Source organism: Blennius ocellaris (genome assembly GCF_963422515.1).
Source record: "Blennius ocellaris genome assembly, chromosome: 12".
NCBI classification, from domain to species: Eukaryota; Metazoa; Chordata; class Actinopteri; order Blenniiformes; family Blenniidae; genus Blennius; species Blennius ocellaris.
Window position 1 is genome coordinate 11,410,659 of NC_137661.1, and position 23,877 is coordinate 11,434,535.

The 23,877-nt window shown below is 41.0% G+C and overlaps 1 protein-coding gene across 3 annotated transcripts; it reads right to left on the bottom strand.

Annotated features, from left to right (window-relative positions):
- Positions 1-7,890: 7,890 nt before the first annotated feature.
- lhx9 (LIM homeobox 9) lies at positions 7,891-23,178 on the bottom strand. 3 transcript variants are annotated; one of them, XM_080506969.1, is made up of 6 exons: positions 23,008-23,178; positions 18,853-19,118; positions 17,656-17,858; positions 16,200-16,558; positions 12,465-12,664; positions 7,891-9,027 (listed from the first exon to the last, which is right to left on the bottom strand). In XM_080506969.1, exons 2-6 carry the CDS (start codon positions 19,030-19,032, stop codon positions 8,971-8,973), a joined length of 999 nt encoding a protein of 332 aa, XP_080363095.1. In that variant the 5' UTR covers positions 19,033-19,118; positions 23,008-23,178; the 3' UTR covers positions 7,891-8,970. The 3 variants fall into 3 exon arrangements, with proteins under 3 accessions (XP_080363095.1, XP_080363094.1, XP_080363093.1); XM_080506968.1 differs by lacking the exon at positions 7,891-9,027 and adding an exon at positions 11,516-11,827 and having other exon boundaries at positions 16,200-16,555; XM_080506967.1 differs by lacking the exon at positions 7,891-9,027 and adding an exon at positions 11,516-11,827.
- Positions 23,179-23,877: the final 699 nt, after the last annotated feature.

The following is a 23,877-nucleotide window of genomic DNA, read 5'->3' on the forward strand; positions in this document are numbered from 1 at the left end:
CGTGCAAATCCCAATCTCAGAATCTTCTGATTCAGTTTTATTTGTATAGCATTCAATTCAGTTCAGGAGTTATCAAAGTGTGACAGGCTGAGCCAGCCCACACACACACAAAAAAACAAATAGGACCCCCCCCCCCCCCCCCCCCCCATGTAAAAAAAAAAAATCTCTTTTAGATGATATTACGGTTAACATGTTTTGGGATCTATACAGAATAATAATATAACTGTTCTTGTGCTAGTTAAGAGACTTTTAATATGGAATTGTTCTCTCTAAATAAACAAAGTAATTACCAGTCACATACTCCACTCATTTATTTTAGTCAGAATTTCTTCTCCAAAAACAAAAAAGAAAACTCAAAAAAAACCTTGCTTGAAAAGGGGGATTCCATTGATCTCCATTCCCCGTGCTGCTGCGCCTCCCCTGAAGCTCTCTGGTGGTCCCCAGGGGAGGCCCACCCCACACTTTGAGCAGCGGTGTGAGTGTGTGATTGTCTGTCTCTCTGTGTTTTGCCCTGTCATGGACTGGTGACTCGTCCGGGTTGTATCTCGCCTTCAGCCGTCGTCCACTGAGATCGGCTCCAGCGCCCTGTGACCCCAAGGTGGATCAAGTGGTGTCGAAGGTACCAGGTGGGTTCAATCTGATAGCAGCAAGATAACCCGAGAGGAGATGTGACAGTGTTGTATCTGGCACCATGATGGTGCAAATATAGGCTTTCTCCCCTCAGATGTACACAGGGTGTTTTTCCCCGACGTGAATGTAATTAAAAATAATTAAAACAATGCTTTGTAACGAGGTACTTTTATGAGTGGATTCACACACACACATATTCAAAACATATACTTAAATCACTTGTTTTAAATGTTTCAGTTTTAATTGAATTTGGGTCTTCATTTCAGTCGCTACTTGGGATAATGAGTGGTGCACCTCAGTATTTCTGAAACTCTGGCTACGGCCCGAGATGTATATATTTCCCTCCCCTAGAGCATCATGGATTTATTATGTTTAAATGTTCAACAAACAACCTATTTATGTACTCTGAGACAATTTTACTGATTACTCCTCAATAAGATAAAAAGAAATCAAGGTTGATGCAGAAATATAGTTTAAGTCTTTATTTGCTCAAGTTAACGGTAAAAGCCACTTGTGTAGTTTGTGGCGAGTAGATTGATGTGCTCAAGGATTACAAATGAGTCATTATTAACTATAAAAGAGAGGAATACAAAATAACTTAATGACAAACAGGAAGTGCGGCTCATCAAAAACCATGTGAGAAACGGTTTTAGTTTTTAAATAGAACCGTTAATCATAGAAATCAAATAACAAATTGGTCCTTTTCCCTCTATAGTCTTTGATTATTTTATCAATATTGATATTGACGTATTGCAGATTGTAGGATTGTTGAACTCTTTGCTGTTTCACACCAAGGGACGTTTTTGTGAAATTGTACAAGTTTGAGGCAATTTAAATGTTTAAAATGTTCACTTTATTTGCAGTGCATACCTCTTCTATGGAAGTTCTTCATTTTTGAATGGCAATGATACAGATTTCTTATGCTATTTTTAAGAATTAAAAGTACAAAAAAGTGAAATTTGATTTTAGACCAGCCTTGCACAATTGGAAACTGGACAATATTATTATCGGTGATATATCAGGGGTGATCATTATTCACTCATAGGAGTAGTTAAAGTGTATCTAATGGTAGCGTGTGAGCTTTTGTCCAGGTTTTTTATTTATCTCATTGTCTTATTGGACTTCATAAATCTCCAACATGATAGGTATGACTCCTGAGCTCTGTGAAAGAGAGAAATACAAATGTCATTCCTGGCATGTGAATTTCATATACGCTAAGCAAAAGTACAATATTCACTCCTTCGATGGGTTGGCGTCAAATGACTAACAAGCACGGAACAAAATAATACACTTGGTTCAGTTCCATTAGCTTAATTTGCTTTCATTGACAGTAAAAAAAAAAGCCTCAGCTACTTTCCACCACCGTTGGTGACAAACTGTGAAGCAGCAACAAAACTCAAAGATTTGATATTTTAACTTTGTTTGGGATTTCTGAAATGATCTGCTGGCGTAAGTAAGTGTGACTGTCAGTTTGTGCAGCAGCGAGATGGAGGCAGCCCAGGCTGAGTGGATCCTCCTGAAACACACGTTGAAATATGCACGCAGTCTTGCTTGCCATCATTACACACATGCGTGGAGACTACCCACACATCCCACGGCGGCACACGCGCATACACGCCGTCTGTAATTGGGAATATTAAGGGAAGTTATTGGTAAAAAAAAAAAGTGGTATTGCGTATTGACACGCATGGACAGCGAGAGCATCTGGAAGCTGATCAGCTTACGGCGCTTTGATAAAAGCTTCAGTGCTGATTTCAGACTGACAATTCAAACACTGCTGATACACAAGAAACACATCTGTCTTCTTCCCATCCCCATTGTTAATAATCAACAAGTTAGGTGGGGTTGTGTTTTTTCTCCCTACTTCAATAGCCTTTTTTGTTAACCTCACTGCAAATATGGAGAAGGGAAAGATGCCTGGAGTGTGGGATTTTTCCCCCTCTTTTTCTTCAACAACAGTTGAAGATTAAAAGAAATGTCTCACAGAAATCTGTCAATTCTGTATGTGAATAATGCTGTGTGGAATTTAATGGCATGAGTTATATTGGGTTTCCTCTGCGCCCACGTTTTCTTTCAATAAGATCAATGCTGCTCAGTGACAGATAGGGACGGTCTTTTGTATCTTCAAATTTCAGGTTTCTAAGGGAATAATTAGATGGATGGATGAAAAGTAATGCATCAGTCTGCAAGGGGAGCTGCACCCCGAGATCCTCTAGTTCAACACGCATGCCTCCACGTCTGTTTGGTAGAAAACTGTTTAATAATCGTGCTGGATTTCTATTGTTCTAAAAGTGGCTCTGTGCACTGATCTGCCGCTTTAAACCAATGGCAAACTTTTTGTGTTCTTTTTGCTGATATTGTTTATTTAACAGAGAGGATCTCCTTTTGATTTGGGGATATTTTTTAGCATGAAGAGTATTGGCGTCTTTTTTTTTTTTTCCCGCTCGGTTCCTTTTCAAACTTTCTGGTGTCGCTGGCAGGTAACCATGATGGAGAAAGGTTCTTCCTCCAGGGGAAAATGAAAAAGGTTGAATTGCGGAGTTTAACAGAAACCCTTTAGACATTTTACTGTAAATGTGACATTCATTTCTGATGCATCCTTCTCACTGTAGGCACCTCTTTGTATGGAATTTTGAAAATGATAAATAAAGTGTATTTTAGCTGAATTTAGATATTATGTCGTGTTCCTTCTGATTATGACCGTGTCAAAACACCCATGTCCAGCAAAGTCGTAGGCCCAATATGAACTGTATGCCTTTGCAAACCAGTGTATTTCATTTATTGTCGACCCACACGATTATCATAACACATTCACATGAGCTCACCTTTTGTTTCTTCACACATTCAGAATCGAGTGCAATCCTATTCCGGCTCCTCGTTGCTAAATATGCAGAATTCTTGCACCCAGGGGCTGAAAGCCTATCTTAAACACCTAAAGAGGGAAAAAACTGTTGGTGTTTTTACTCGTGTCTTTTTTATTTTCCCTGTGTGTTGTTGATCTGGCTCAGGGGTTAGGTATGACTGCAATGTGGTAGAGACAGAAGCTGCAGTCAAAGCTCCTGTGATCGGGTGCAGACTTCATAGAGACCAGCAGATGGAGGGGAGAGGAGCTGCGTGCATCCTGAAGGTTTAGCGAGAACTGAAAGGTTACACTCCGCCAGTACAAAGATGACCTGTCACACGCTGAAACATGCCGCAGCAATGCAGACGAGCTTCCTGTTTATGCACCTCACAGAGCGCAGCTATCACAGGGAAAGAGAAAAGGGATTACAGATGGAAATGTGTATGAAATGTTGTCTCTCTCTTCATATACCCAGGCGAACTCGGAGGCACCGTGCATGTGATGCCTGCATTTCCATTTTATTCGCTAATTAATGTTGTTTTGTCTTCAAAGTGCAATTGCAACCTGTAGTTATCAGCCTTGATCGCAGCATTTCCAAGGTTGTCTGGATGTGAGCCGTCACATAACAAATAGGTGTAAATATAGAATAACGGCACAATGGAGATTTAAAGGATTTATGGCGTGTGGCGTGCATTGTACAAATGAGGCACAAGAGAGATAGTCTGTGATAATGTGAAGGACAAAACTGGCATTTTATTTCTGTCTAAGTCACTTTATAAGAAAATTGCTTGGTTGCTGCCGTGTGTCTCATTTTTATGTGTGTGAGCGCCAATACATTTGTCTATACCTTTTTGGCAGACACCCAGCGCAGCGGATCATCTCCACCTGCTCTGTATCAACAAGAGGGGCAGACCTCGGTCACACACACACACACACACACAGCAGTTGAGCCTTGTTTCCCTCACATCGTCACCCCTCTGACATCTGTCGATGTGTGTGTCCCTGCACTGGTGTGTATTTGAGTTGGCGGGGTGGTTGGTGTGCGAGGTGAGGTTAAATAGGCGCCTAGCAATGAGAGCAGGGAACTGAGGCGGAACTGGCAGAATATCTCACACACACACACGCACGCGCACGCGCACGCACACACACACACACACACACACACACACGCACACACACACACACACACACACACACACACACACACACACACACACACACACACACACACACACACAAGTGGCGACAATTGAAACAACACTATCAGAGCAACATGTAAACGCCAGGTGTAGCCTATGCCTCAGTGATTATTCCATACTTTGTTTGGCTCGTGTCGCCTGTCACTGTAAATGTATAATGTGTCACGGGAAAATGTGTGTGTGTGCTCACAGAGACCCGCTCTCCTGGAGTATCAGTAGGGACGGAGGTGATGGGAATTACAGGTGTTGTCAACCACAGAGAGTACGACTTTGTTCCGCGGTGTCCTCCCAAACGAATCGCGCCTGTTGCTTTCTGTGGTTCAACTCGTGTTATTTTCTGCTCGTCCGTGACTATAATGCCTTCAAAGTATTGGACAACCACTGATTTAAATTATGTGGCTGAACTCGCTTCAGTAGTTGTTACAAAGCCGAATCGGATTCGTTCATTTAAAGCGGAGACTTCCCCTGATATTTTGTGTTTTGACGCGCATAAAGCCTATCCCCGTACTTGCTTTCTCATTTGACCTTTGTGAGCAACTGAAACCAAATATCAGCCACTGTTGCAGTTATTATAAATCGAGGTGGATATGAATCCCAATGTATTTTGCGGCATCAAACGTTGAGCACTCTTACAACCACCTGTGACTTTCAGCTGTCAAGTTGGCTTCTACTGTCTTCATGTTGTCATGTCAAGTGCCCTGATAGGTGCGTGTACACCGCGCTCCCAATTACTATGCAAATTTTATGTAAGTGTCGTAAACATTAAATTCGTTGTTTTTCAATCGAACGCATTCGGTATCGTGCCTCAGGGCTCTTGGGACAACCGAAATAGATCTCAGGCACCTTGGGATCCTTAGTTTGCCAGGTGAGCCCAAGTAAAAGAAGAAACTACTAAAGAAGGACGTCCCACATGATTGAGCAGACCCTCATTTTCAAGCAAGGTGGCAAAGAAGAAGGATCTCTGCTGTTGAAATGTGTGAAATAGTTGGTGATAGGTGGAGATAGCAGTACAGTGAGGACGGTTTCTGCCAGACAAATACATTGGATTGAGAGAGCAGCTGCTAAAATGCCATTACAAAGTAGCAAACAGGTATTTGAAGCCGCTGGTGTCTCTGGAGTCTCACGGACATCAAGGTGACCTTCTCTTCGGCCAACCCGACCACAAACAGAAATGGCTGCAGTGGGCCCAGAAATACATGACGACTATAATTATTCAAGCAGTCTCATTCACTGGTGAGTGCTGTGCAGATGGATGGAGTAGTGGATGGCAGGTGGATGGCCGCCGTGTCCCAACAAGGTCGGCAACGAGGTGGTGAAGTCATGTTTCAGGGCGGAGCCATGTGGAGAGAGCTGGACGGTCCCTGAAGGGTGGGGGGAAATGACCATCTGAAAAGTATGTGCAGTTTCCGATTGTCCACTTTAATCCATGTGCAAAAAAATCATCCCCACGCGTGACAATACCTCCTCTTGTGCTGCAAGGAATACCTCCGCATCATCAGCTGCTCTGGGCATGAAAAGAGAGAAACCCATGGTTGTGGCCCCCCCATCCTGCCCTGACCTCAACCCCCCCTTTGAGAACCTTCAGAGTATCCTCAAGCAAAACATCTGTGAGGATGGGCAGCAGTTCACATCCAAGCAGCAGCTCTGTGAGGCTATATTCTGACATCCTGCAAAGAAACTCAATGGATGCGTGAAAGCCGCTATCAAATAAGGCGTTGAAAGGTAGCGTCTGCCCCGATGCTGCAAATTCGACAGGTGCATTTTAAGTTTTAAGTTGGGTTTTTTTATGATGGGGAAAAAAAATACTGTTATCATTGGGAGGTTTGTTGCACGAATCATAATGTCTGAAAATACTCTAAAGGTTGATGACTTGAAAACTGGCTGACTGTCATTTGGACCGACTTCAGGAAAATTAGAGAAGGATGCCTGCATAGTAATTGGGAAGGAGATGTATGTCGGTGCTGTGAAATAAGATCAATTATCAGACATGTATTGGTACTTATATTATTCTAATAAGTGTATAGCATGTGTGTGTGTATATATAGAGTAAGTAAAAGTACTTCCTCTGAAGACATCCCAGTCGCAAGTATTTCTGTCTTAGTTTTCTCTCTTTATTTGAGGTCCACATCTGCCGGGTAGGCGCAGGATTCCAGACTGTTTTTTTTTTTTTTTTATATAGTCATTGTAGACAGCTGTCCCTTAAGAGAAGTAAATAAATGAGGAAGACGAATTTTGCACAAGGCCTGTTGGTGATACTGCAGTTTGGCACCGTCAATCTCAAGAACCGTGGACCCAGAGAATTTTTGCTGCACAAATGCCTGAATATGGTTGTTCCCTATCTTCTTTCTTTTTTTTCTACTTCTTCTTCTAAATATCTGGACAAGAGTAAAGCAGTACTGTCGGCAACAGGGAAAATTATGTCTATATATGTGCACACAAATACCGATAAGATGCATACCAGTCACCGGCAGTCCGACGGCGAACCCCTGAAATTCTTGTCAACACGAGGCCGTGATGTTGTCCAGAATCTTTATCCTCCAAAAAAAAAAAAAAAAAAAAAAAACTGAGCGACGGCGCCTGGCTATGTTTGTTTGTGTTGCTTCTTCCAGCCCCGTTTCCTGTCGCTGTGTGGTGTCAAGCCGCCCACCGTCCTCCTGTCGGGCCCGGGGGGAACACAGCCCCTGCTGCCGCAGCGCGCCGGCACCCCGGCGAGACTGAAGTTTCCTCCTGGACCGACGGAAGCGTTTGCTGTTTCCCACGTCGTTGGAATTCAACACCAGCCTGTTTACTGGTTACCCATGTGGCTTCAGTCTTTCTTTCTCCCCCCCCCCCCCCCCCTTTAATTCCTTCCCTCCCTGTTGTTGACGCCGTCCGTTCAGCTTTATACTTACTAGCATCCAAAACCAACGTCGCTGAGGTTGCATCACTTCTGTATCCACTTCCTGTCCTAAATCCAAGCGATGGGTCAAAGGTTGCTTGTCGGTTGGTTTTTAATTTGTAGGTCAAAAGCGACTTCTTTTGCAAATTGCAGGACTTTGATTATTACGTTTTGTAGAACTTAATCGAATAGTTGTGTGGCAAAATGTCGAAAAGTAGTAATTGTTTATGTGAAGGAGATGTATACCACCTACCTGGAGGTGATACGACATGCCCATGTACAGTAAGGTAGTAAGAAACCAGCGTTTTCAGGCTGCACAGGAACCTGAACGTCGTCGACAAATAGGTTTGACATGGCAAATATCCTCACAGTGACACCGGCGGTGTTTGTTTATCCATGTGCAACACGATACAAGGGCATCGGGGACATCATTTTCATATGCTTTATTTTTGCAGCTGACAATAAATCATACAGTAAATCAAAGGAAAATAATAGACATCTCAAGAAAAAAAAAAAGAAATGTCAACAATATGATGAGGCGCATGCAAAATGAGAATCTCTTCTTTATCTGCTTTTGTTGTTGTTGTTGGGGGTTTTTTTTCTCTTAAACTTCCTATCCACGGTACAGCCAGATGGCAAAGCTCCAGCTCTGCAGTCCTCTTCATACACTCATCATATCTGATGGGCATCCTGCTGCCGAGTTTCAAGGAGGCCGCGTGTTTATGAAATGACACTTGTGACAAAAGAAAACTTCTATTTAGCAAGCAGATCCTTGGGTGGGGTGCGTATGGGGGGCAGCTTGTGTTTGCAGGTGTGTGTGTGTGTGTGTGTGCGTGTGCGTGTGCGTGTGCGTGTGCGCGTGCGTGTGTGTGCGTGCGTAAATGTACATATTGATCTTACTATAGGAGCAATGGGAGAAGGACTGTATATTGTGTGCCAGTGTGTGTTTGTACATGTGTTAATATGTGTGTTCATAGTCGTCACATCCATACTGTCTCTGTTTCACACTGCTGTTGCTGGACGCTTGTTGTTTTACAGTTTACATCCAGTCTATCTGTTGGAATTTTTTTTTTTTTTTTTTTTTTTTTTTTAACTATGTTACAGTACACTTTATTATCATTTTTTTTTTGGTGCATTTACCATTCCAATACAGAGATTATTTTTCACATTAATATCATATATATTGTACACTTCAGGGTCTCCTCCGTTGATGGATTCAAACATTCAGGACAAAGTTTGGCTTTTAAAAGAATTCTTGTACATTTGCAACTGAAACAGATCTTTTTTCTTTTCTTTTTTTTTTTTTTTAATTGTTGGTTGTTCGTTTATTTGTACTCAGTATGCTATCATCTTATCCTAACATTGTCTTTGTCTTCAATGGTGAGGAATTCCCATCAAAGTTTTCCCCTTCTGTTAATACTTTAGGGAATTTTCAAACGTCGGGATGTATGGCTGTAATGCCCCAAGATTTGTTCTCCCTGAAAGAAACGATAGAGTAAGAATATATTAACTACAGAGCAACCTGGCTTTATGGGGTCTGCATTTAATCTTACTTCATTTTAGATTTACCAATATATTATATGCATAAATATATACTGTATATGTATAGCGATCAAAACTCAATATGTGCTTTACAGCATTCCTTTTATTGAAATTTTAAAGCCACGTTCATGCATTAAAAAGCAACTTCATAGTTTTGACTGCAGGGTTTAGATGCAAATCCATGGGGCATTACGTTGAAAACTATAAACATCATAAAATAGGAAATAGAAATTAAAAAATGGAGGCAAGAATGAAGACGTTCAACTGGTCCTAACAACTGAAAGCTGTCTTATTTGTCGATGTGAGAAAGGAAACATAATTGTATTCAAGAAAGAACACAAAAAAATGGCAAGTGTAATGAAAAATAAAACCCATTTAAAGCAAAGTATTTTTATTCACACAAATTTAATAAGATATATAACAACCGTTTGGTCCATAAATATTTAAGGGGAAATAGTTTCTATACACCATCTTTATCAAGAAACAGGGAAACATGGACAATCTTGATAGAACACTTACTGTACTCAACTATTAACACGAAGATCAATATATAAGGTTCTTGGATTACCCAACTATATCTGAAAGAGTGCACAAATGCTTTCTATGACATCGCTGCCCCCTTTTTAACAGGATACACCATAAAAAGATCTTCGGAAATAAGATGCAAAACAGTACAAAACTAGTGAGGCGCCAAAAGGATGTGAATCAGTTAACAAAGAACACATATATCCTGAATTTCACAAACTTTCTCCCAAGTTATAGCATAAGGCACATAGTAGAACTGAGTTAGGCATCTACTTCATTAAGTAGATCAAGAGTGCCACTTTGTCCCACAATAGAACAAAATTGTGACGCTCACAATGAAACATATCAACTCCGTTTGAAGATTTCTTTCTCTCTCTCTCTCTCTTTCTCTCTCTCTTTCCTCTCTATCGTTCAGCCAGAAGAAACATGTTTTTGGTCTGTTCAGTGGCAAGTGTCGTCAAAGAAAGTATCGGTATGGCCAAAAAGGAGTACACGAGGACAATGATTACCCACTGGCTGCTTCTTACGCCTCCACCTATCTGAGGTCATCTCAATGTTGATGTCAGATCTACGAACCTAGTTCTGCAACGTCACAATCGCTAGATTTCTCACCCCTACTCTTATTTTTTTCTTTTTTTTTTTTCCCCCTTTCATTTTCGTAATCACATCGTTACCCTGAGCAACATGATAAAATCAATAATGCACTTCTTTTTTTTTTTCTTTTACTGGGCAGTATATTGTCACTGTGCAATTGAGTTTAGCTGTGGATCTATGGATATGTTTACTGAGCTTCATCCATTTGACTGTGCTTAAGTCTGTGAGGCCAAAATTTAAGGGAAAAAAGAAAAAAACGCAAAAAAAAAGGGATCCTGTCATGAAAAACAATCGATTACAACAGTGCCCATTAACTACTCTACCGTCTGAATTTCTCCTGCTTGTTTTTTTAATCGTCAAACAATTTCCTATCAATGTGACTGCATTTACACGTTGAACAGTTACCACTGCACAGATTGTGGAATTTGTTTCTTTTTTTCTTCTTCTTCTTTTTTTTTTTAATCACCTCAACCAAGTAAAATTGTGACTCAAGACTAAATGTGAGTGGCTTAGCGTCTATCTGCTGTTACAAGCTGCAATGGCTGACTGCTTACAGTGTAATTTAGACGTTTTACAAGTAGCTCTGTGAGATAAACCAATGTCTGACTCCGTCCAACTCAGTCCTCGAGACTGAAACATTCGGAAATAATTAAAGCCTGTTTTCTGGAGTTACCCAAATACGGAACATTCTACAAGTTTATTTCGCAAATTATTCCAAAACAGAAACAAAGTCTTTAGATTGAATAGTGCGAACACAGTGCATACATATACAGGTTTCCGAGGGCAAGATATTCATATTAATTTTAAAATTTACCAATTGACCATAAATTAGGATGGGCTCACTTCTGATCATAATTCAATACAAATGTACAAATAAAGTCAAATCATGTAAAGAAATTTCTACTTTTGCAAACAAGCTTCAAGTTTTGTTCTTTTTCTTTCTTTTTTTTTTTTCCTTTTTTTTTTTTTCAAAAAAATTTTCAGAGTCCATAACAAGGTTGCTAATTTCTTCAATTCCAAAAATGTCCAGTCCAAAATCAATCTCTGCATATGCCACGCAGTTTCAAATGCTACACATTAAAAAGCTTTCCATGTTCAATGTGGTCACTGCTGCTGCTGTTGTTGCTCTTGTTGTTCTTGTTTGTGTACACAGTACAGCACTTTCTGTTCCAAGGAGCTGTCTCTTGTTCATTTTAAAGGTGTCACTTAAAAAAATAAAATGTAAATCGAGGAAAGAGAATAAAAAGAACCCAATCCCACCCCCCCCCCAAAAAAAATTAAATAAAAAAAAAAAAATTCCCCCAAAAAATCTGATTTAAAAAAAAAAGAAAAAAGAAAAATCAGTCTGCTATTGATAGCTCGTTAGAAAAGGTTTGTCAAGGTAGTTTGTGAAGGGCTCCCCGAATCATGGCTGTCCAAACTAGAGGTGACGGAGGTCACTACAGTGATAGAGGGGTTTGTCAGGTCTGTTAGTGTGGCCGCGCTGGAGGGGGGGGTCAGGGCCCCACTGTCGGATGAGGGTGGAGGGAGTGAGGTGCCATCAGCCTTATCAACACCTCCATTCTCCTGTCGCAAAACGTTCCTTCTGAATTTGGCTCTTGCGTTTTGGAACCAAACCTGCAAACCAATCCCAGTGTGGCTTTTACTTTTTTGGTTTAAGTAGAATTACTTTTAAGAAGAAAAAAAAAAAAAGAAAAAAAAAAAAAAAGAAAGTATCAAATCATTGGTACAGTAGCTTACATATCAAGTTAGCAAAGGTCTTTCTAATTTCATACATTATTTTTGGTAGTAAGGGGCACCGAACACTGAATGCAATAAAGTCAGTTTTAAAAGCAAAACAAAGCAAAATCCTATTTTTTTTTTTTTTTTAATTTAGCTGTGAGAGATAAATGACCCCTTTCCAACTAAAGTAACTGTAACACGGACATGTGCACTCATGTTACTATAATAAAGTTACCAGCAATTTTAAACTTGAGCTTGTACGCTTAAGGACTACTTATCTTTTTTTTTTTCCTTTCTCATGAGAATAACATTTAACCATTACAAAAGTTCACATAAATACCCCTGGATGTACATCTAATGACTAAATGGACCAACAAAAGAAAACCAAGTAAAAACCCAAAAAAGATGACAGTGATGGTAACTTTGACGTGAAATGACGGGGACATGGAGGGGGGGGAGGAGGAGGGCTGGGAATGCACGCACACACACGTGGGGGTGATCACATTAGTTAGAAGAACGGCTCTTTGCTTACCTGTAGCACTCTCTTAGTGAGGCCTGTTTTCTGGGCCAGCTGCTTTAAGTCCTTGGCATCTGGGTTATGGTTGATGGCAAAGTAGGATTTCATTGTCCGCAGCTGATGGTGCTTGAAGGAGGTCCTCATGCGTTTGGTCTTCTGCGTTGGGGGGTAGGCCTGCTCCCGGTCCAAGTGATCAGTGTCATTCTCATTGCAGCCTGCAGAGAGGGCGGAAAGCAGAACAAAGTCAAATGATTTATCTCGAAAAGAATTATTTTTTTGGCTGTTGTTTCACTTTCCCTCTACAGCCTTGAGGTTTGGTGATTGACGTGCAACTGGTAATCACCCTTCCCACTCCACTGCTGTAAAGGCATAATTATTCAAATCAGAAATATGCTTGAGTGAAATTATCTTAGGTGTCACTAATTACATTTCGCACCAGTTTCTTAAAGGTTGAGAATTACATCAATATGTTACTATGTGCTCAGTATCGAAAGGACAAAAAAAAGAAAAAAAATGCTGAAATCAAATGTGTTATAAATTTGTTTTCATGAAAGTTTGATATAGCCAACATAGTGATAGTCAGGAAACTGATTGAACTGAATATAATTATATTAATCAGATGTCATCATATATAACTAACACATTGGCCATTGTGGATTTTTTTCTTTTTTTTAAACTTTAGAATCTATGTTTGCAATTATCAAACAGGAAAATGATAAATATTCCCCATAGTCTCGGACAGGGCTGAATTAGTTCTGCTTGTGTTTGCAAAGACTAGAAGGCCTAATGGGCCTCATTTATCATGGGCTGAGTGCAAACAACTCAAAACGACTTCACTTAGTTAAATGCTTGCATTACTAAAAACAACATCTGATATGTCTATGACATACAAGATATATAATTACATTACATATACTATTTCATTGTTATGAACTTGTACTATTGAGGTGGATAAAACATTTTGTTTGATGACAGCAAAAAAATACATATATATTAAATGAAAACACCAGTAATTCTACGTTGCTTTTACAGCTCATGTACATGAGAAAGTACCCAAACTAATTTAGTATCTTACTTTGCTTTAAAGATAAAGAATACCCAGTCAGAGGAGACTTTCTAAATTATCGAGCATATTGTATGCATCCCCAGTCTCCTTTCACTGAAATGTCGAGCAGCTGGTTTTCTCAGTGGGTAATAAAACATCCTATTAAATAAACTCACACCTCATCATAAAGATGGAGTGTAAACAGAGCCACAAATTAATTATTTGGCTAAATAACAAATCTGCCATGGACTAGGCACAAAGTTGTCTTTGTTAACTCCATATATTTCTTTTTAATTCCATTTTACTGTGTTACTATATAATAATACTGCAAACTATATTTTTCTGTCCACCAATTTTTCTGTGTGAAAGTTTTCTCCACACACACACAAAATGTAAACATAAACAGAGATTGATAGCTACGTTTTCCTTCCCCAGTCTGTACTGGATTGTGTTTCACTTGGTATTACCCACTAGGGGTCTCTATATCCAAACAAGACCAAACTTTGCTGAGTGGCAGGGAATACGCGGAAGACTCGCTCACCTTTCCCTGGTGAAAACAAACACGAGTGTGCTCGCTAAAGCTGAAACAAAACCTCAGAAACCATCTCTCTTCCTACAACCTCCTGATCTTCAGAGCAAAACGCTAACACGAACAATTTGATCCTATAATAAGAGGGGTTTGAAGAGTGTGTTCTCAATGTCGTAATCGAGGCAAAGGAGCACTTTGGAAAGGGGGGGGGGGGGATGGTCCCTTTTCCCCTCCCTAATTTAATTACAAACACGAGGAGTTCTTTTTCTTTAGTTGATCAGCCAAATTGAAGACGGCAAAGTCAGATTAAATCACCGTCAAGAAGCAGTGCGCGTCCCTAAAACATCCACACAGGCTTACACGCAAACCAACCAGCAATTCTAATTTCACATGAAAAAAATAATATTGTATTCTGTTTAAATTCCCCCAGATGAATTATAAAAAAAAAAAAAAAAAAAAACATATTCCCAGCGGGGCTTTCATTGTCTGTGGGCTCTAACAATGGGTTTTTTGGGGGTATTTACTTTGGTCTTTGGGATGTTTTGTTTGTTTTTTCCCCCCTAAGCTACCTGTTGTGACTGCATTGCATTTAAACACAATGGTGAAAGTGCTTTAGGAGGTTAAATAAAAAAATATATATATCACAGGACAACAATGGACATTTCTCAACGATGGCACCTCTGACAACTTGAGCATTTGCATAATCCCACGGAATTGTGTTTACGAATAGCAACGCAAGAGCTCGGTAGTGGCTGTAGTGTCGTGTGTGTGTGTGTGTGTGTGTGTGTGTGTGTGTGTGTGTGTGTGTGTGTGTGTGTGTGTGTGTGTGTGTGTGTGTGTGTGTGTGTGTGTGTGTGTGTGTGTGTGTGTGTGTGTGTGTGTGTGTGTGTGTTTTCCAGTGGGCCCCGGCCTGTCCCTGCTGCAGGCCCCACCGCCCGACCGCCCGCCCGCCCGCCGCTGCTGCCCGAGTCCCTGAGAACTGTGCTGAGAGCCTCACATGAGGCCAGGGATTCCAACGTCACCTCCAATTAAGGAAGAACAATTAACGCGCAGATTACCCCTATTCCTCCCCATTCACCGGGAACACTGGAAACTTGGCGCACAATGACAAACTTTGTCAACCGCGCACTAATTCGCAGAAAGCGACAACAAAACGGGGACGCTGCAGGGAGGGTTGGGGGGGTCGGTTTGGAACACCGAGAGATCCCGTGCAAGATTGCACATGGAGCCTACTTTTAACAGTAGCCCAGAGTGCACCGTGAGGAGGATCGCTTTTCCTCCAACAGAAGTCAAACTCTTGCAAAGAAAAGCAAAAACAACCAATCGTTCCAAACGGGTATTCCTCCGCAATTTTACGCAGCAGCCTAAACAATATTTACCCCCTCTCCACACACAAACACACACACACACACACACACTCTCGGAGACTTTCTACGGCGCAATAAATTCATCCTAATTATAAAAGTCGATCGGAAAGTTGACTGCGGGGTCAGATTTCGATCATTGTCTGTGCAACACACGCCATAGAAACGGTGCGTAAAGGGACAAAGATTTACAAATCAATTAGCCCCGCGGGTGCGGCGGTACAGCCGACGTTCACCTTCATTTACAAGGCTCACGTTGCAGATTGTATTAATATTATGCGACTCATGCAGCCGGCCTGCTGAAAGAAGTGGCCAAGGTTTTTGTGCGTAACGAAGCAAAGGTCTGAGGGAAATCATGGAGGAAAAAAAAATTGTGTTCAATAATTTAGTGGTAGGATTTTCTTTTCTTTTTTTTTATGCATTCCCATATATTTTCTAAACCATCTTCAAAATTTACTGCAGTAAGACGATGAGCTTTGATCTGCAAAGTCCTCGTGACCAGTTCGAGAAACAGCAACACGGTCAAATCACCACTCCTATAGTTCCTGTGACTTCGCGATGGACCAAGTGCCCTTTTCATAATATTTCACACAAAATCTCGGATTAAAAAAAGATATTAAAGGCTCCCAGTAGATTCCCCTGCCTTCCGCTCCTGGGCTCATCCACACAATATTCAGGTCAAAGAGTTACAGCTGTAACTGAATCTATAAGTTGTTGTTGTTGTTGTTTTTTGTTTGTTTGTATTTGTTGTGAAAATGTGTGAACATGTTGAGTCGACATGAGATCCGGCTCTGCGCAGCACGCTGTCTCACTTGTGTTATAGCTGGGTATATCTATCCCCATCGCCGGGCTCTTCCTCTTGCGCGGCCTTCCCTTCTGCGCGGTGCCGGTGCCGTTGAAGTAAGGGAGCGCGAGCCCGCCGCCTTTGGCCGCCAGCTCGGCGAAGTTGAGCTGGGGGTGGTAGTCCGGTCCCTGCACCAGGGTCTCGAAGTGGAGCCGGCAGTACACCAGGCTGTCCTTCATGCCGAAGTGATCGCCCGTGGTGAGGGTCTTGTTGCAAGTGGTGCACGTGAAGCAGCTCAGGTGGTACACGGAGTCGCGCGCTCGCATCACCATCTCCGAGGCCGATATCCCGAGGTGGCAGCGTGCGCACCTCTGCACGGAGAACCTTCTGGAACAGGCACATCGTCAAGAACCCTCATACATAAAACCTGAACGGGACAAACACACACGGGACGGGAGCGCGGGTCAAAATTCGACCAGCACTGGCCCTGCATGGTGAAAGTAGGACCGACCGGGTCAGTTTCTCCGCGGCATCACACTAAACAAAGGGTGCTGTAAGTGACACAGACCCAGTCTGTTGTATTTACCAGCTCTGCTTAGGCCTATATTTTTTTCAGGTTGCTTTTTGTGTGTGTGTGTGTGTGTGTGTGCCAAGACCCACATCTGGCTTACAATTCAGTGCGTGTGCACAAATGTTAGATACTCTCTGACAGACATAATACCACAGTAATGAAACCTACAGCTGCACACCGACTGACTTTGGACGTTAAGCACAAGACTTAGCTTGAGGCTGAACTGCAGGACTATATATGTATAACAACATGTCTTGCCTTTCGTGAGATGTTTGTCAATAACAGCGTTTTTTCTTTAAAAAAAATAAAGAAATAAAAGAACGACCTGGCTCGTGCAAGACTAGAAGTGTGTGTGTTGAAATATGACACACACACACACACACACACAAAAACATAACACAACCGCTTTTTAAAAGGCTTATTTCAGGGCCAACTAAAACATTACTCTCAAACCAAAAATCGACACACATGCATGCTGCAAAGAGGGTGAGTGTGGATTAAAAACCGTGTGGTCTACATTACACTCTGATCTATAAAGAAAACATCACAACTGGGCTGATAGCAAATTAACTACAGTTTCAATATCTCTGCTGATTCCCAATTAACGCCATCCAGACCCCCTGTAGGGCTGCTGGGTTACTATTCAGGCTTAATTGGACCAAAAGGCTTCATCATAATTCCAGGTGAAAAGCCTGTTGAATGAGGACCAAGAGTGGCTGTGCACAATTAATGGCCAAATGCTCTTTTTTTTTAGGACTTTAAAATGAGTGGGTCAGGTTTTAAATAAATCTGGTGAGAAGGCAAGCAAACAGCCCAGATTGTTCTTTTACAATTTTTTCTTTCTTTTCTTTCTTTCTTTCTTTTAGGTCAAATGTGTGTATTTGTGTGAAAGATTGACCTGAAGTCTTCTTACCTGTAGTAATCCTCCTTGCAATAGATACTCCCATCCTTGGCAAAACAGGTGAGCTCAGACTCCAGCGCTAGTTTACATTCACAGCATTTGAGGCACCGCAGGTGCCACTGTTTGTCCACGGCCAGGAGGTAGTATCTATCCGAAATCTTGCCGCCGCAGCCGGCGCACAGCGCAGGCTTCTCTGGGCTCATAGAAGGCATGGTCTGCATGGAGGAGAGACAGACAGAGCTCAGGGCAACCGCTTCTTTCAAAAGGCTGCAGGGGAGGGGAGGAGGGGGGGGGGGGGGGGGGTCTAATGCCAGAAATACTATCACAAAAACAACAAACACTGGCTCTGAGAAGCCCTCTCGTCTTTAAATTATGTTTGTGTCAACTGCCTCAATAGGACTTTCTAACGGCACATGGCGACACATGTAAAGACTTAATATGCTCTCGGGCCTCAACTGAATAAGAAGGAGGAAAAAAACAACAACAACTGCTGATTCCAAAATACATTAAATACATTAGAATTTTAACACAGTTGAAAATATAATTGTGCTTTGAAACGTATATATTATTTAGGATATTGGATTTATTTATTACTTGAAATCCAAATTTTAAATTCGAGAAAAATAAATATAAACTAAATGTTACGATATAATAATAATAATAATAATAATAATAATAATAATAATAATAATAATAATAATAATATAACAGACTGTTTATTTTTTTATTTTTTTAATAAAGTTACTTTCAATTACACTAAATATTTGTGTGTGTGTGTGTGTGTGTGTGGGGGGGGGGGGGGGGGGGGGGGGGGGGTCGTACTACTATTTCAGTGTCCAGACAAATACATCCTCTGGAAACTAAAATTATTGGAATTATTTCTTTCTTTTGGGGAAATGTACAATAATAATAACAGAGCAGAAGTAATTTAAAAATAACCTAACATTTAAACATCTGCGTGATATTTTGCCGACGATCTAAGCAGGAAGAAAACAACAATTTGAGATGACAATGAACTCCTCCCGACTGCTCTCCTACTTCCACCAAAACAACTGCACTTTTTTTCCGGGCACGTCGGCTGTACCGCAGTCCCTAGTTTTTGTTGTTTTTTTGTTTTTTTTAAACGAGTCAACGAGGTTTAAAAAAAAACAAAAAAAAAACCCGGAGCTTTCACGTGAAGTCGCACACGGGTGGAAGCCGGCCTCTTACCGACTCTCTGCCGTTGAGTTGCATGCCCTTAGCCAGTCGTGACTCCGACTTCGACCTTCTCTCCATCTCCTCCATGATCCCTTGGATGTGATCCCCGGAGATCCCGTGGAAAAGCATGGCTCCCGGTCCTGGACGCAACGTGCAACTGCCTGCCTCAGTCTTGCAGCCCACAACTTCCATATACTGCGCTGTAGCGCTGCGCCCCGCTTTTTTTTAATAGTTTTTTTAGTTTTTTGTTTCAGCGGCTCCAAATGGACTCTGAGGCTCTAAGGGAGGCACACACACACACACACAAAAAAACAAAAACAATGACACCACCCAAAAGAATCACAGCAGCTCCACCGCGGAGAGCAAAAATAAGCAAGGGGAAGAAAGGGAGGGAGGTGGGTGGGTGGATGGTGGGGGTGGGGGGGGGGGAAGAAACTACAGCATGGGTGGGACAGGAGGAATGGTGATGGTGCACCAGCTTTTTTCCTTCTTCCCCTTAATGTCTGTCCTCCAGAAGAAGAAGAAGAAGAAAAAAAAAATGAATATAGTCCAAATGATGCGATACACCGGTGTGGACGTGGTGGGGATGGAGAAAGGGGGAAGCTACGGTGAGCACTCGCAGGGGGGAAAAAAAAAAAAAAAGAAAAAAAAAAAGAATGACACAAAGTTTTGTGTTGTTTCTTTTCTGGGGATTTCTCTCTCGATCTCCCAGTCAGGGCTTCCTCTGAGCTTGGAGGTCAGGTTGGGACTGCCTGGATTTGAGAACCGTGTCCTATTTGTGGGGAGAGCAAAGCCGGCCCAGTCTGAATAATTTGGTAGGAGGAGTTCCCCTCTCTCTCTCTCTCTCTCTGTCTCTCTCTCTCCCTCTCTCGCTCTCTCTCGCTCTCTCTCTCTCTCTCTCTCTCTCTCTCTCTCCCTCCCCAACACACACTTACACGCCACACACACAGTTTGTCTCCTTCTCTGATTGCTATTCACCAACAAAGAGCTGTCACTCTTTCTCTCTCCAAAAACTCGGATTCAGACTGAGGGAAGGACCACTACTTTATGGTATTGACATTTCCATCGCTTTTATCACCCCCCCCCCCCCCCCCAATTTAAATGAGGCAGGAGTCTTGTCATACATTTCATAAAAGCTAACTTTAGTGTAAATATTTTATTTATTTTAAGCATCTTAAACAAGTGCAATAAAATACCCATGAAATATCGTTTTGTGGTTTTTTTACTTTGGAAGTTAAAAATGAAGTGACATGAAACAGCATTTAACTACAATCTCTTTGATTTAATTTCGAGTTTAATTAAATTCTCTTTAAAAAAGCGGTGACTGCGAAGAGTGACAGTTTTGAGAGTTTAAAGTGGCTTTAATCAGGTGTTTGGGTGTCTCTGAATAATGTAATAACTGTGGGTGTGTGGTAGAACTTGTGTGTTATTGTCTTCTTGGGAGGGGTGGTGATCACTGATAGGCTGGAGGTAGGGGGGGACACAGTTCCTTAAACAGTTTGACAGATAGATCTTTTTTAATAGCATATATACATATATATATATATATATATATATATATATATATATATATATATATATATATATATAAATATATATATATAAATATATATAAAATATATATATATATATATATATATATATATATATATATATATATATATATAAACCAAAACAATACGTCATGGCAACCTCTTGACGAAATTAACAAGGAGGCACCACAGCTCCTTTACTTTTTCTTTGAACATGAGATATAACAAAAAAGCTCGTTTAAAAAAAAATACTGAAATCTAAGCCTGGCCTTTTCTATGCAAAACTCACTTCACTTACTCTCATTTGAAACAGGAATTATTCACTGTCAGAAAAACTAATTAGCACAGTCTTCTTTCCTCCGACTGAATCAGGACCGAGACCTGCAGGAGAGTTGATTGGATGACAGCCGTACATGAATTTAGTATGTCCTTTAACTATGTCCTTTAAGTATGTCCATTCATTATGTCCTATAGACGATGTGTAAAAAAAAAAAAAATACATAAAAGATCTGTAAGTATCGCCAACATAAACAAACTGAGTATTTTTTTTTACATATGTGTATAGCTGTATACAATTAAATATAAATTACAATTATTAAGTTTAAGCGAAAATGACACAATCCATATAGTCGCTGTTGTTGTGCAGCGACAGTATGGATCGTGTCATTTTAATGGACGTGAAAACGGTGCTGTGCAAATAAAAAAGAAAACGACTGGGGCGTTTTAGTGTCCGGAATACAATCCAAACGTGGTGACACACGAAATAAGGTATATTTCGGTCTCTGTGCTGACAAGAGACCCACTGGGCTCTTTAAAGCCCAACCTGAGATAATGAGCGATGCTCTGTGCGGGATCAATGATTTCAAATGTCTGGAAACAACAAATAAAGAGGCTGAACGTGTAAGTCTGTCTTATCCCCATTAATAGATTTACTGAGATGGGAGGGGTGGGGAGGGATTGCAGGTGTGGATGCTTCATCTCAAGACGTGTTACATTATCATGTGAACCACCCCCCTACCCCCCCAACACACACACACGCACGCACGCAGCCATACGCACGCGCACACAGTGAACTTGTGTTGGCTTTAATTGGAGGCCCCTTGATAACAGCGCTATAAGACGAGGCTTGAACCCTCCTGGACGGGCTGATCCTGCAGCTGCTTCTAACGTTAATTTTCGCTCTGTCAGAGTCTCAGCAGCAGCCGCGGAGCGCTGAAAAGAGCCTTAAAAGGACGCACGGATTTCATTTCACCTGGACAAAGACACCCCGAGAGCAGTCATCAGCTCACTCAGTGTGATATTCAATGGGATGTGTGTGTGTGTGTGTGTGTTTTTTTTTTGTGGATTATTTCTATTAAATTATTATTATCATTATTATTAGATTCAATATCATTGTGCCTTCAATTTGGACATTTAACTCTGGACTGATTCACACAGAAGAGGTTGATTTTAAAGTGTGCAACTTTAATGTTTCTTGTGAAAGCCTCTCTCGTTGCGTTAACGTCGATAATAAGCTCCTGTTTTGACCCGTTGCCTCCAGCAGTGACATTTCATTTGACTGAAGAGGGTTTAACAATGTGTCAGTGAACACCAAGGCGATGGGGGAATAATATCACTAATAACCTCTTTTGTGCTTTTGTTTTGTTTATATGCATTTGCTTGCTTTTCCCATAATTAAGCTATACCTGCCTGGATACAAGCGAAGGGAGCCCATTTTGTTGGTTGTTTTACTCCTTGTTTTATCACCCATTCAAATAAAAGGGTGAAATCACCCCCCTCTTTTTTTTTTTTTAATAATTGACCAAAATAATTTATTTAGCAAAATATAAAAATGAATAAATATGCCTATATCTATGATGAATTGTGTAAATAAATAGAGTGTAGAGGAACAAAGCTGACTGACCCGGTGTTATTTTTGCTTGAGTTATTGAGCACGGATTTGCCCTAATTTCTGGTTTGGTCAGATTAAAGCATTGAACATTAAGTCGTCACAGCTAAATATTATAACGGTATTTAAAACTACGTGACAATTTCGAACGAGTGAAAAAATTTTCACATTTAGTACAACGTTAACTCGTTTACAATGACATGATGGACCAAGAAGGCTAAGTAGGCCACTAACTTGTAAAATAAATGATTACAAAAAAATATAGATATTATATCATTCACGCGTAGAAATATAATGACCTAGACCTTATTTATTTTTTTAATCGTTTTAAAATGTGTAACTGAAGCACTACTTTTGAGACATTCTAGTTTTTTTTGTTGTTGTTGTTTTTAATTTCGATTGCAAGAAAGGTGTCTTTATTGAAAATAATCTATAAACTGAGTGAGTCTCTATACCCCCCCCCCCCCCCCCCCCCCCCCCCCCCCCCCCCACCACACCTTCCACCAGCACGTCCCAGTTTATCGCGCTGAATAATCCCCACTTCTCTCTTGTTTATCACACATCAGATCTGGCGCGCATTGCTTCACCCGTTCCATCTCTTACGCTTTCTTCTTCTTCTCCTTTTTTGGTTTTTTATATTACAACAAATGCTACTTTTTTTTAAATTATTATTATTGTTATTGCCTGAAGATAAATAAATAGCTGGGAAAAAAAAAAGGAAAAAAAAAAAGAAAAGCGGGTTCTTACCTGAGGCAGTGCGGTGTGTGTTGAGGGATCCCTGTGCTGCGCGCAGGCTGAGCAACTCCGGACTGTGCGCTCTTGTGCAGAGGAGACGGGAGGGAACACTGCCGGTAGATGGGGGGCTGTTCCTCGTTTTTTTTTTTTCTTTTTCTTTTTTTTTCTTTTCCTGAGCTCACACTCCTCGTTGCAAGCGTCAATTAAAAACACAGGGCATTTAAATATTCCTCTCTCGTATGCAGACAGCACCCTCAACACACCACAGCACACACAATATGGGGAAGTACGCGAGCCAATGGCCTTCCCAGCGTGCAGCCTATGATATGTAATCTATCCTGGAATTAAATAAGAGACACGAGTCTGCCCAAATCGTGACTTATATACCACTCGTGTGAGATACGATGTGGGAGAATTTCCCGATTCTACATGTCAAACCCTAGGAAACCATGACTTGTGTTGCATTTGAGTTTAATGGCATTTATTCTATTTTTTTATTTTAGCCACCAAAAAAAAGGCAAGTAAACCAAATCCAAACATATGGGCAACTGTAAGCATATGTGGGTCTTTAAATTTCATCTGAGAATATTTCATCACCTATCTTTAATGCACGAGGCGTTACTTGATGAGATTCAAACGAAATGAATATGTTTACAGCTCCAGTTGTACTGGTTGGAGAAACGCGTGTGAATAAATAATTAGAGGAGTGTATCGTCAAAGCAGATCAATCAATCTCACCAAGACGTGGAGCTCAGCAACAAACGCCCGCAGGAGAATGTTTGGATATTGAATAACTAAATACAGAATCGAAATAAAAGGGCTTGGTTATTAGAGATTTTTTGTGTATTTTTGGGTCCCTTAACTAAAGAGCAGGGCTTAATA

What these genes read in the sequence shown, in the direction of transcription:
- lhx9 (XM_080506967.1), bottom strand. Translation starts at nt 19,032, where the DNA reads ATGGAAGTTGTGGGCTGCAAGACTGAGGCAGGCAGTTGCACGTTGCGT. An exon ending in TGCAAGGAGGATTACTACAG is followed by an intron (nt 16,559 to 17,655) that starts GTAAGAAGACTT and finishes TGCCTGTTCCAG; the next exon opens with AAGGTTCTCCGTGCAGAGGT. An exon ending in TCACTAAGAGAGTGCTACAG is followed by an intron (nt 11,828 to 12,464) that starts GTAAGCAAAGAG and finishes ATTGGTTTGCAG; the next exon opens with GTTTGGTTCCAAAACGCAAG.